At 58.2% G+C, this 13,201-nt stretch overlaps 1 protein-coding gene across 1 annotated transcript in view; it reads left to right on the forward strand.

The window, feature by feature from the left end:
• Nucleotides 1-74: 74 nt before the first annotated feature.
• LOC102429994 (alpha-mannosidase 2x) overlaps nt 75-13,201 on the forward strand; it is a 22,098-nt gene continuing 8,971 nt past the window's right edge. The window contains 17 exon segments of the mRNA XM_023748682.1: nt 75-229; nt 1,024-1,173; nt 2,298-2,555; nt 2,627-2,771; nt 3,931-4,102; nt 4,795-4,922; nt 5,137-5,310; nt 6,328-6,514; nt 9,385-9,562; nt 10,554-10,580; nt 10,582-10,651; nt 10,654-10,735; nt 10,861-11,061; nt 11,173-11,287; nt 11,948-12,015; nt 12,132-12,297; nt 12,952-13,156. Of these exon segments, the coding sequence (XP_023604450.1) occupies nt 1,042-1,173; nt 2,298-2,555; nt 2,627-2,771; nt 3,931-4,102; nt 4,795-4,922; nt 5,137-5,310; nt 6,328-6,514; nt 9,385-9,562; nt 10,554-10,580; nt 10,582-10,651; nt 10,654-10,735; nt 10,861-11,061; nt 11,173-11,287; nt 11,948-12,015; nt 12,132-12,297; nt 12,952-13,156 (2,308 nt within the window). The 5' untranslated portion in view covers nt 75-229; nt 1,024-1,041.

Below are 13,201 nucleotides of genomic sequence, written 5' to 3' on the forward strand. Positions count from 1 at the left end.
GGGGGCTGCCCGACCCGGCGCAGGTGCCTCCCTCCCGGAGTGAACCCCCCCCGACCCGTCTCTCTCCAGCTCCACCCACTTTGGCCCGGAACCGGCCCCCAAAGGCTAAAAATATGGCCCGGAGGCTCCTGAGCGGAACCGGACCGCGCTCAGCGGGGCACGAGGCACCGGCGACAGCGCTCCGGGCCCCCGCACCGCCGGCTGCCGGCGGCCTCTCTCCGCGGCGCAGGCAAGTGGGGGCCCGCGGGCGGGGCGGCGGGGGCTGGTCGCCCGAAGTTACCTTCCTGTCCGGCCTGTACCCTCCCTGCCCAGGGGACCCCTTCAGCAGCGATCACTGCTGGCTTCCCGGGGGTCCCCCCAATGCCGTCCAAGCGGAGGGTGCAAGTTAGCTCCTGCGGCATCGGGACTAGCGGGGAAGGCGCAGAGGACTCGGTCTGTGTGAGCGGCATCAGCTGCTCGGTTTTCAATCCGTCCCGTATTTCCTAACGGGAGCGGAGCCGTGCCCGGCGAGTGCCAGCCTGGTCCCCGAGGGCAGGGAGAAAGGCTTTCCTGTGGGTCTTTAAATCAAAATAGCTGTTGATTCCTCTGGAACTAGCACCACGTGGTCCAGGAGCCAGGACGCCCACCTGCTGTGCGGCTGTGTCTTCCTGGATCAGCTCTTGGGGGGGGGCTGGTTACATCAGGAGGGTGTGTGGTGACCTCTGGAGCCAGAGCGGGGAAGTTTGTTATCTCGCGTGTTTTTTATAGCATCAGCCTGGGGGGGAGAGATCTGCTCTCCTGAGGAGGAGGAGGCAAGACCAGCCTCAGAGAACGGTCTGTGTCTCAGCCAAGAGAGTCCGATCCCCGCGGGGTGAGGACCCACACTGAGCGCTGGGACTTGCTGCTCTGGAGCCGGCTGTTCTGGGGAGTCGGGCAAATAGAGGTTCCCGGGGACCAGCTCTTGGGATCCCCTTGGAGCGTTTGGTGGAAAGATCCCCAAGGGGGTTTGGCTGTTGGAGCTGAATACGGTGCCCCTCCTGCCAGGTGTGTGTGGCGGCCAGGATGAAGCTGAAGAAGCAGGTGACGGTGTGTGGGGCCGCGGTCTTCTGCGTGGCCGTCTTCTCGCTCTACCTCATGCTGGACCGAGTGCAGCACGACCCCGCCCGGCACCAGCATGGCGGGAACTTCCCCCGGGTGAGTCAGGCCTGGCGGCTGAGGTCTTCACGCACAAACCGTCAGGGCTCAGCGCCCAGCTGGAGGGTCATGTCAGCCCAGGACAAGAACACTGCTTCCCCCTGGGCACCTTTTCTTTCTTTTTTTTCTTTTTTTTAAAAATATTTTTATTGGACATAAGACACTGGGGGGTAAGGGAGGGTAGGGGTGTGTCAAGGGGCGGGGGGGAAAAAAAAGGACACTTATGTAATACCCTTTGTAATACTTTAAGCGAAAAATAAAAAAATATTAAAAAAAAAATATTTTTATTGATTTCAGAGAGGGAGAGAGAGACAGAAACATCAATGATGAGAGAGTCATCAATTAGCTGCCTCCTGGCACGGCCCCTCCAGGGATCAAGCCCGCAACCCAGGCATGTGCCCTTGACCGGAATCGAACCCGGGACCCTTCAGTCCACAGGCTGATGCTCTATCCATTGAGCCAAACCAGCCAGGGCTGGGCAGCTTTTCTTTAACCCGGAGCTAAAAACAATGATGCCACGGAAGGAGGAGGGGGAAATGGCATGATAGACTGCTGCTCTGTCTTGGGAATTCTTTTTTTTTAAATATATTTTTATTGATTTTAGAGAGGAAGGGAGAAAGAGAGAGAGAAACTTCAATGATGAGAGAGAATCACTGATCGGCTGCCTCCTGCACACCCCACACTGAGGATGGAGCCCACAACCTGGACATGTGCCCTTGACCGGAATCAAACCCGGGACCTTTCAATCCGCAGGCCAACGCTCTATCCACTAAGCCAAACCGGCCAGGGCTGTCTCGGGAATTCTTGGCAGATATTGCTAATGGATTGCACCGTGCGTTCCCAGGGGGCCTGGATGCAGTCCTTGTGGGCACACAGGCGGCGCCGGGTGGAGAACAGGCATGTGAGGTGAAACCTCGGCCTCCCGGAGCTGGAGGGCAAGGGTGCTCCCAGCTCATGGGGATCGCAGTCCTCCAGAGTGATTCCCGCTTCTTCCCTTATCTGGTTCTACCTTCCTCGGGGCAGGCCAGGGTCACAGTCTGGCCTCAGGTGCAGGCCGCAGGCCGAGAGCACCCCGGAGGCGGCAGGAAGGAGCGGAGGGTGACTGCTCTCTGGTTTTCTGGCAGAGCCAAATTTCTGTGCTGCAGAACCGCATCGAGCAGCTGGAGCAGCTGCTGGAGGAGAACCACGAGATCATCAGCCACATCAAGGAGTCCGTGCTGGAGCTGACGGCCAACGCCGAGGGCGCGCCCGCCCTGCTGCCCTACTACACGGCCAACGGCTCCTGGGTGGTGCCGCCGGAGCCCCGGCCCAGCTTCTTCTCCGTCTCCCCCCAAGACTGCCAGTTTGCTCTGGGGGGCCGGGGCCCGAAGCCGGGGCTGCAGGTAAGCGCCTGAGCCGGCGGGACCCCCTCGGGAGCCCGGGAGGCGCCACTGAGCCGGGTCCTGCTCGGCAGATGCTGACGGTGTCGGAGGAGCTGCCCTTTGACAACGTGGACGGCGGGGTGTGGAAGCAGGGCTTCGACATCTCCTACGGCCCCCACGACTGGGACGCCGAGGACCTGCAGGTGTTCGTGGTGCCGCACTCGCACAACGACCCAGGTGAGGGCCAGAGCGCCCCGCAGCCCGGCGTGGGGTGGGCTTGCTTTTTTTAAAATATATTTTTATGGCCCTGGCTGGTTTGGCTCAGTGGATAGAGCATCGGCCTGCAGACTGAAGGGTCCCGGGTTTGATTCCGGTCAAGGGCACATGCCTGGGTTGCGGGCTCGATCCCCAGTAGGGGCTGTGCAGGAGGCAGCCGATCGGTGATTTTCTCTCATCATTAATGTTTCTCTCTCTCTCCCTCTCCCTTCCTCTCTGAAATCAATAGGAAATATATAAATATACATATACTTTTAAAAAATATTTTATTGATTTTTTACAGAGAGGAAGGGAGAGGGATAGAGAGCTAGAAACATCGATGAGAGAGAAACATCGACCAGCTGCCTCCTGCACACTTCCTACTGGGGATGTGCCCGCAACCAAGGTACATGCCCTTGACCAGAATCAAACCTGGGACCTTTTAGTCCGCAGGCCGACGCTCTATCCGCTGAGCCAAACCGGTTAGGGCTGTATACATTTTTTTTATTGAGCAGATAAATCAATAGGAAATATATATAAATATAAATATATATACAGTGGGGCCTTGACTTACGAGTGTCCCGACTAACGAGTTTTTCGAGATACGAGCTGTCTCTCGGCAGATTTTTTGCTTTGAGTTGCGAGCTAAAATTCGGGTTACGAGCCAGCTTCAGATACCCCACCGCTAGTTGGCACAGCGAAAGTCACAGTGAACGCCACAACATCAGCCCAGCATCACGTGTCTCACTCGTTCACTTTAAGATTTGACATACGAGTAATTTGAGTTACGAGCTCCGTCACGGAACGAATTAAACTCGTAAGTCAAGGCCCCACTGTGTGTGTGTGTGTGTATTTCAGAGAGGAAGGAAGAGAGAGAGAGAGAGAGAGAGATAGAAACATCAGTGATGAGAGAGAATAATGGATTGGCTGCCTCCTGCACGCCCCACACTGGGGATCAAGCCCGCAACCCCGGGGGCAGATGCCCTGACCGGGAACCGAACCGTGGCCTCCTGGTTCATAGGTCGACGCTGAACCACTGAGCCACACCGGCCAGGCTCAGCGGGCCCTCTGGTGGCCAGGGTAAGGGAGAGTCCGTCGAAGCAGGTGTGGCGTCCTCAGGGGACCCTGTGTTGCTCCCCAGGCTGGATCAAGACCTTTGACAAGTACTACGCGGAGCAGACCCAGCACATCCTCAACAGCATGGTGACCAAGCTGCAGGAGGACCCCCGGCGCCGCTTCCTCTGGGCCGAAGTCTCCTTCTTCGCCAAGTGGTGGGACAACATCAGCGCCCAGAAGAGAGCGGCCGTCCGGAGGCCAGTGGCTGTCGGGAGGCGAGGGAGGGCCGTCCTCTGGGCCTGGGATGGGTGTGCAGGTCGCGCCCGAAGCTGTGGTCCCACTGTGGCGGGAGAGGCGAGGGGACGCGTGCAGGGGTGAGGCGTGATGGCGGAGGGGCTGAGAATGAGACAGGCAGGAACTGGGTCGAGGGTCACTGTGTTAGGAGAGATCGGAGTTCTGTGAGCCCAGAGAAGAGAAAGCCAGGAGCCCTGACCGGTCTGGCTCAGTGGATAGAGCGTCGGCCTGCGGACTCAAGGGTCCCAGGTTCGATTCCGGTCAAGGGCATGTACCTGGGTTGCGGGCACATCCCCAGTAGGGAGTGTGCAGGAGGCAGCTGGTCGATGTTTCTCTCTCATCGATGTTTCTAACTCTCTATCCCTCTCCCTTCCTCTGTAAAAATATCAATAAAATATATTTAAAAAAAAAAGAAAGAGAAAGCCAGGAGCCGGGCCCCTGGACGCTCAGGTGGCGTCCGCAGGTCAGCAGGACCAGGACAGCAGGGAAGTGGGCTGGCGGGAAAGGAGAGCCCGTGTCCGTCCCCTTGGTCCCAGGTTCGCGTGAGCTGGCCCAGTGAGGCCATGCGCCCGGGTCCCAGCACCTTCTGTTCGGCACGACTGGCCAGATGCCCCCCCTCCCCGCCCCCATGCTGAGTGTGAGGCCTTCCCTGCAGGCTGGTGGGCACCGGGCAGCTGGAGATGGCCACCGGAGGCTGGGTCATGCCCGACGAGGCCAACTCCCATTACTTTGCGCTGATCGACCAGCTCATCGAGGGACACCAGTGGCTGGAGAAGAACCTCGGTGAGGCAGGCTCAGGAGAGGGCGTCTGCCCCAGGGCTGGGCCCAGAGGGTAGCTGGGGGCTGTCGGGTGCAGGGTTGGCAGATGGTGGTACCGTTGTGGGCTGATTCCCCCATCCGGGGCCCGGTGTGAGGGCAGGAAGGGAGCTGGAGCTGGGACCGTCCCGGGAGGCCCGGCGGGGGTGTTCAGGGCTCTGGCTTCCATCCCCCTGCCCAGGTGTGACCCCGCGCTCGGGCTGGGCCGTGGACCCCTTCGGACACAGCCCCACCATGGCTTACCTGCTGCGCCGTGCCAACCTGACCAGCATGCTGATTCAGAGGGTGCACTATGCCATCAAGAAGCACTTCGCTGCCACCCACAGCCTGGAGTTCATGTGGAGGCAGAGCTGGGGTAAGGCCAGGTAGGGTGGAGGGGGTGGCCGTGGTCGCCCTCCCCGGGGAAGGGCAGGGGCCTCAGAGCAGGTCACCGGAAGCGCTCTGTCCCTCGGGGCAGGCGGAGATCACCTTGGCCTGGTCTCGGTGGGATCTGCTGTTCATCCCGAGTGTGTGGGCGTGCCATCCCTGGGGGCACTGCGACCTTCTGAGCCTTCCCTGCGTCCTGACCCTTGACCTGCACGTCCTCTGCAGCCTTAAGTCTAGGTCAGGGGTGGGCAACCTTTCTGTGAGTGCGCGCCAAAACCAGCAAAATCTCTGACTCAAAATTCTTCTGCGTGCCAGCCCTAATTTTTTGAGAACATGTTACGCCTACTTGATATCTCTTAAGGTGTACGCATGTGAAGAACCTTGAAGAAATAATAAAATTGATTCGAGCGACAAAAACGCAGTATATGATGATGAAAAATACATTTATTTTTTAATGTATACATGTTATGCAAAATTATTTATTTATCTAAGATGCACCTACACTGAATTTATCTGAAAAATAAAAAAGTCGATATTAAGAAAAAAATTGTAAATGGAAGTTTATAAGAGAGGGTTTTGCGTGCCAGCGAAAGTTACTGGCGTGCCGTGTTTGGCACGCGTGCCAGGGGTTGCCCCACCCCCTGCCCTTAAACTCCCTCTCTACTAAAGGGGGGGGGAATTTACGGGGGGAAACGAAGATATTTTTCCATTGATTTTTCAGAGAGAGTGGAAGAGAGAGAGAAAGACAGAGCAACATCAATGTGAGAGAAACACATCAATTGGTTGCCTCCTGCATGTTCTCCGATCAGGGCCCTTGACCGGAATCGAACCCAGGACCCTCGGTCCCCAGGCCGACGCTCTAGCCCCTGAGCCACACCGGCCGGGGCCGAGCCTCCCCTTCCTCGGGCTGCCTGCAGCTGGGGCGGATCGCTGCCCTGCGGGTGCCCCTGTGCCCAGCCCCCGACACGGCCGGCTGGGGGCTGACTGCCCGCCGTGTCCTCTTCAGACTCGGACTCCAGCACAGACATCTTCTGCCACATGATGCCCTTCTACAGCTACGACGTCCCCCACACCTGCGGCCCGGACCCCAAGATCTGCTGCCAGTTCGATTTCAAACGCCTGCCTGGCGGGCGCATCAACTGCCCGTGGAAGGTGCCTCCTCGCGCCATCACAGAGGCCAATGTGGCCGAGAGGTACGGCCGCCCGCCCGGGCTCTGCTGCTGGGGCTTCGTGAGAGGGGAGCGGGCTCGGGGGGTGCGTCAGGCCTGCGGCCACTTTGGTGGCAGCTCCCTGACAAGTCTCCCTGGAAAACGGAGTGGTTCTAAGGAACCGCCTTTCCCACATGGTTTTACTTCCTAAATGAGCACGTTTTCCCGCCCTCACAAACCGTCAGAGCCGCATGGCTGACCCACGGGTGAATAATTCTCAGATCAGTACAGTTCCTTCCAACCTTCAGCCTGATGTCACCTCGGGCATCTTGCCTTGGCTCAGTCAGCCGGACCTGCCGTGTCCCAGGAACCCCGAACCCCCCTCAGGGGTGCTCGTGGTCCACCCACCAGCCTCCCGCCCCTGAGAAAGCAGGCTCGTTCCCTTTGAGACAATCCCCCGGGGGCCCCTAGAATGTTGCTGTGGCTGAAATCGGCCCCCTGGGAAAGTGCAGGTTAAGAGGGATCAGAAACAGCGATTTAGCCAGAACCAGTCTGGCCTTAAGAATACAACAGGTCGAACTGGTTTCCAGGGTGCAGCCTCCAATTTCCATGATGTCCGAGAGGTAAGAGTACATGTGACCGGAGGGAGGGAGAGCGGTCTTTTGTTTCCAGATCCAGAAACCTAACTGCGGCTCCCAGACAAACACCAAGGCTCAGGCTGCGGAGGCAGGACTTTTCTTTTCTTTCCTTTTTTAATTAAAAATTTTATTATTATTTTTAATCCTCACCAGAGGATATTGTTCCATTGTTTTTTAGAAAGAGTGGAAGAGAGAGGGAGAGACAGAGAGAAACAGCGATGTGAGAGAGACACATCTATGGGTTGCCTCCTGCACGTGCCCTGACCAGGGCCCGGGCCGGGGAGGAGCCTGCAACCAAGGTACATGCCCTTGACCGGAATCGAACCCGGGACCCTGCAGTCCATAGGCCGACGCTCTATCCACTGAGCCACACCGGCCAGGGTGAGGCAGGATTTTCCTTAGCGCAGCCTCCGTGGGCCACGGGTGCCAGCCCCGGTGTGCAGCGAGCCAGTCACGGACTAACTTCATTTTCTCCTTTGAAAGGCTTCCTCGGTGGGTAAACGAGGGGGAAATGGTATTTGAGGAGTCCTCTCCTGAAAACAAAATAGAAAAGTAGAAGCTGACCAGCACGGTTAAGTAGCTTAGTAGCTGGTTGAACTGCGACACCAAAATATGATATACCATATATTTTTTTAAAATATATCTTTATTGATTTCAGAGAGGAAGGGAGAGGGAGAGAGATAGAAACATCAATGATAAGAGAGAATCATTGATCAGCTGCCTCCTGCACGTCCCCCACTGGGGATCAAGCCCACAACCCAGGCATGTGCCCTTGAATGGAATCGAACCTGGGACCCTTCAGTCCACAGGCTGATGCTCTATTCACTGAGCCAAACCAGGTAGGGCTACCATATTTTTGTAGGTTGATCTGAAAAGAGAAAGGGGGCCCGGCCAGGTGTGGCTCAGCGGTTGAGCATTGACCCAGGAACCACGAGGTCACCGGTTCAATCCCTGGTCAGGGCACATGCCTGGGTTGCCAGCTCCATCCATCCCAGTGTGGGGCGTGCAGGAGGCAGCCAATCAGTGATTCTCTCTCATCATTGATGTTTCTATCTCTCTCTCCCTCTCCCTTCCTCTCTCTCTAAAATCAACAAAAATATATTTTTTTCAAAAAGAGAGAGAAAGGGGCTTTGATGATATGCTACAGGTACCTGCTTGTTTATTGATTTTACCAGTAACTTGGATGAAAAAGAAAATAAATGTTTATATATAGTTCCTACCAGGTGCCAGGCAGGGTTCCCCTGTTCTAGCAAATATTAGTTCATTCACTTTATTTTATTTCTCATAATGGTGTGATGGTGGATACTGATATTATCCTCATTTCATAGGAACTGAGGCCCAGAGAGGTTAAGGCACTTGCTCAGGGTCACTCAGCGAGTGCAGGCGGAGCTGGGGTTGGCACGGTCCAGCCCGAGTGCAGGCCCCTCCCTCCGGGGCTGCCTCACTCACTGGTGGACAGGAGGAAGCCTGAGTGTCAGGGTCTGGATCCCAGCAGTTTGGGATGTGAGTCGAATCTGACGCCTAAGGTTTATTAGGCACAGGTGTAAGTTTCCACCCCGAGCTTCAGAAAACAATAGAAACTTCAGGATGAGGAGAAAAGACCTCGAGAGCCACACGCATGGAGAAACGGCAACTGACGTTAGCACCTCGGGGGCTGCCAGCCACACCCACGTAGACACACGCCGCTCCCGTGGGAGCGCCAGCCGGAACAGGGCGGGTTCTGTCTTCCCTGTGGGCCGGCCCCCCCTCATCCCCTGTATCCATCACTGGGTCCCTGCACCGAGGAGGGTGGGCACATCTTTGGTATGTTTTAATATACATATGTATTTTATTGATTTCAGAAAGGAAGGGAGAGGGAGAGAGAGAGAAACATCCATGATGAGAGAATCATGTATCGGCCGCCTCCTGCACGCCCCCCACTGGGGATCGAGCCCGAAACCCGGGCATGTGCCCTTAACCGGGAATTGAACTCGGGACCCTTCAGTCCGCAGGCCAACGCTCTATCCACTGAGCCAAACCGGCCAGGGCCTTTGGTATGTTTGAAGGAGACTCACAGGGAAGGAGAACTGGTCTGCTGAGTGTGGGGCCCGGGGATGGAAGCCCTACCTGCAGCCCAGCACGGCAGCTCTCCACCCGTCAGCACTGTGGAGAGCGTGGGCTCCAGGACGGGGTCCCACCCCCAGGCGGGCACCTGCAGGCCCGGGACTCCCCACCCCCACGGGGGTGCTGCAGAGGGGCCGCGGGGGCTCTGCTCAGCATCCTGTCACCGCCCCCCAGGGCAGCCCTGCTCCTGGACCAGTACCGCAAGAAGTCCCGGCTCTTCCGGAGCAACGTGCTGCTGGTGCCGCTGGGCGACGACTTCCGCTACGACAAGCCCCAGGAGTGGGACGCCCAGTTCTTCAACTACCAGCGGCTCTTCGACTTCCTCAACAGCAAGCCCGACCTCCACGTGCAGGTGCGGCCGCCGCCCTTCCTGGGGCTCCCGACCTTCCCAGGGCTTCCCTTTTCTTTTCTTTCTTTTCTTTTTTTTAAAGGGTTATTTTTTGTTTATTCATTTGTCATGTTTCTGTCAATCCTCACCCGGGGATATTTTTCCATTGATTTTTAGAGAGAGTGGAAGGGGGAGGGAGAGAGAGAGAAACATCGATGTGAGAGAGACACATCGATTGGTTGCCTCCTGCACGACCAGGGCCGGGGCCGGGGAACCTGCCACCGAGGTACGTGCACTTGATCAGAACCGAACCTGGGACCCTTCAGTCCATGGGCCGACATGCTACCCACTGAGCCAAACCGGCCAGGGCCATACTTTATTTTTATAAAATATATTTTTATTGATTTTAGAGAGGAAAGGAGATGGAGAGAGATAGAAATATCAATGATGAGAGAGAATCATTGATCAGCTGCATCCTGCACGCCCCCTACTGGGGATCGAGCCCACAACCCAGGCATGTGCCCTTAACCGGAATCAAACCCGGCTAGGGCTATTTTTTATTTTTTAAGTAAACTTTTTATTGTTGATAGTTGATATTTATAATAGATATTTCCCCTTTCCCCCAATCCTCCCAGCCCCTACTCATCCCCCCAGGTCTTCCCTACCCTATTGCTGTGTCCATGGGCTGTGCCTATAAGTATATGAGTTCTTTGGTTTATCTCTCCTCGTCCCCCAGCCCCACATCGAGCTGTGTCAGTCTGCTCCATGCCTCCCTCTTCGGCTCTTATTTTGTTGGTCATTCATTCTGTTCATTAGATTCCACCGATAAGGGAGATCATGTAATATTTGTCTTTCCCATCTGCCAGAATTCTCTCCCAGGCCCCCCGCGGGGGGCGTGAGGCCGGAGGGTGGCAGGGACAGGGACCGCGTAGGCGGGATCCCGGCCGCAGCCCCGGGCCCCCGGTTCCCAGGGAGGCTCTGGAATGAGGGGACCGGGTTTTCGGGGTCCCCACAGGCCCAGTTTGGTACCCTCTCCGATTACTTTTGACGCCCTGTACAAGAGGACGGGGGTGGAGCCGGGGCCCAGCCCCCCGGGTTTTCCCCGGCTGGCGGGAGATTCTTCTCCTACGCGGACCGGGAGATACTTTACTGGGACCGCTTCTACTCTTCCCGGTGTTCTAAAAAAGCCTGTACCGATGGGCCCGCGTCCCCGGAGGGGGCCCCTGCGGGGAAACCCGGGGGGCGGCCCCCGGTTGGGAGGCGGGGGCGGGGGGGGGGGCAGGGGGGGGGCCCTGGGGGTCCTGCGGGCGGGCTGGGCGGCTGACTCTCTCTCCGCACAGCGGGGCGGAGATTCTCTACAGCCTGGCAGCCGCTCACGCCCGCCGCTCCGGCCTGGCCAGCCAGTACCCGCTCTCGAACTTCGCCCTCCTGACCGAGGCCCGGCGCACCCTGGGGCTCTTCCAGCACCACGACGCCATCACGGGCACTGCCAAGGAGGCCGTGGTGGTGGACTACGGGGTCAGGTGCGGCCCTGCCCACCCTCCCAGAGAGAGGCCGTGCGGGGCGGCGCGGGCAGCGTGGGCAGCGTGTGTGTGTGTGGGCGTCTCCCCCACGGTCCCTCTCCTGTCCCCCAGGCTGCTGCGCTCCCTCGTCAGCCTGAAGCAGGTCATCATCAACGCGGCCCACTACCTGGTGCTGGGGGACAAGGAGGCCTACCGCTTTGACCCCGAGGCGCCCTTCCTCCACATGGTGAGCCCCGTCCCACCCCAGGAGCTGGGGGGTGGGGTCTTCCTCCTCTTCCCCTGCCCTGTCCTGGGGTGCGGTCTGTGCCCAGTGCAGCTGCTGGTCCCCACCCAGGACACGGGTGGGGCGGCGGCAGGCCGAGTCCCGTGATGGCTCTTCCCTTCCCACTGTGTTTTTTTTTTAATACATTTTTTTATTGATTTCAGAGAGGAAGGGAGAGGGAGGGAGAGAAATATCAGTGATGAGGGAGAATCATGGATCAGCTGCCTCCTGCACGCCCCCTACTGGGACCATATGCCCTTGACTGGAATCGAACCTGGGACCCTTCAGTCCCCAGGCTGATGCTCTATTCACTGACCTGAACCAGCTAGGGCTCCTTCCCACTTTCTTTGTTTGTTTGTTTAAATAAGAACGCCATTTATTTTATTTTTTAATACATTTTTATTGATCTCAGAGGGGAAGGGAGAGGGAGAGAGAGAGAGAAACATCCATGATGAGAGAGAATCATGGATCGGCTGCCTCCTGCACGCCCCCTTCTGGGGATGGAGCCCGCAACCCGGGCACGTGCCCTTGACCGGGAATCGAACCTGGGACCCTTCAGTCCACAGGCCGGCGCTCTATCCATTGAGCCACACCAGCTAGGGCCTTCCCACCGTTTAATTCCAGGATGACACCCGCTTAAACCACGACGCCCTGCCAGAGCCCACGCTGATCCAGCTGGACGCCTCGCCCAGGTGAGCCGGACCAGCCGCACCCCAGGCAGAGCCGCTCCCCGATCCCCCCAATCCTCCCCCACACACACCTGCCACAGGCGCAGAGGCCTCCTGGCGAGCTCACCCTCCCCCCGCAGGTACGTGGTGCTCTTCAACCCGCTGGACCAGGAGCGGCTCAGCGTGGTGTCCCTGCTCGTCAGCTCGCCCCGGGTGCGCGTCCTGTCGGACGAGGGCCAGCCCCTGGCCGTGCAGGTCAGCGCGTACTGGAGGTCCGCCACCGACATGGTCCCTGACGTCTACCAGGTGAGCCTCCGCCCACCCTGGGCCTCTGTCCCTCGGCACCAGCCTCCCGCCCTCCCCCGTGCTCCCCGGGTTGGGGACCGGGGTCCGGGGGGAGGGGTTCCCCAGAGGACAGTCGCTGGTGAGGTTTCTGTCCTTGAAGGGAAGGCGAGGTCTGGGATAGTCCTGGTGAGAGTCAGCATGGCATTCTATTGCCTGCCCTTCATTCTTTCAGCAAACCTGTATTTTTTTATTTGTTTTAAATAATATTTACTTTATTATTTTTATTGATTTCAGAGAGGGAGAGAGAGATAGAAACATCAATGATGAGAGAGAATCATGGACGGGCTGCCTCCTGCACGCCCCCTACAGGGGATCGAGCCTGCAACCCGGGCATGTGCCCTGACCGGGAATCGAACCCGGGACCCTTCAGTTCGCAGGCTGAGGCTCTATCCACTGAGCAACACCGGCCAGGGCTCAGCAGACCTTAGCGTGGGGCTGCCATAGTCTCCCAGTGTCATTTGAGATTCATAGCAGTCTGACCAGGGGCCGGTAATACCCCCTCCCCTTCCCCAGGAGGGGACGGAGGCCCGGCGGGTGCAGGGACTTGCTCAGGCCCAGGACCCGCATCCCAGGCCTGTGCCCAGAACTGACGCCGGGCTGTGCCCTGTGCCGTAGGTGTCTGTGCCCGTCCGCCTGCCGGCGCTGGGCCTGGGCGTCCTGCAGCTGCAGCCCGGCCTGGACGCCCACCGCACCCTGCCCTCCTCGGTGCGCGTCTACCTGCAGGGCCGGAAGCTGGCCGCCAGCCGGCACGAGGGCCTTCCCCTCCGCGTCATGGAATCCGGCCCCGGCGGACTTCGCCCTCAGCAACAGCTACATGGAGGTCTGGGTCCTCAGCCTTAGCGGTCTTCATCAAGGTAAGGTCCGG

Source organism: Myotis lucifugus, unplaced genomic scaffold (assembly GCF_000147115.1).
Source record: "Myotis lucifugus unplaced genomic scaffold, Myoluc2.0 scaffold_1667, whole genome shotgun sequence".
Taxonomy (NCBI): Eukaryota; Metazoa; Chordata; class Mammalia; order Chiroptera; family Vespertilionidae; genus Myotis; species Myotis lucifugus.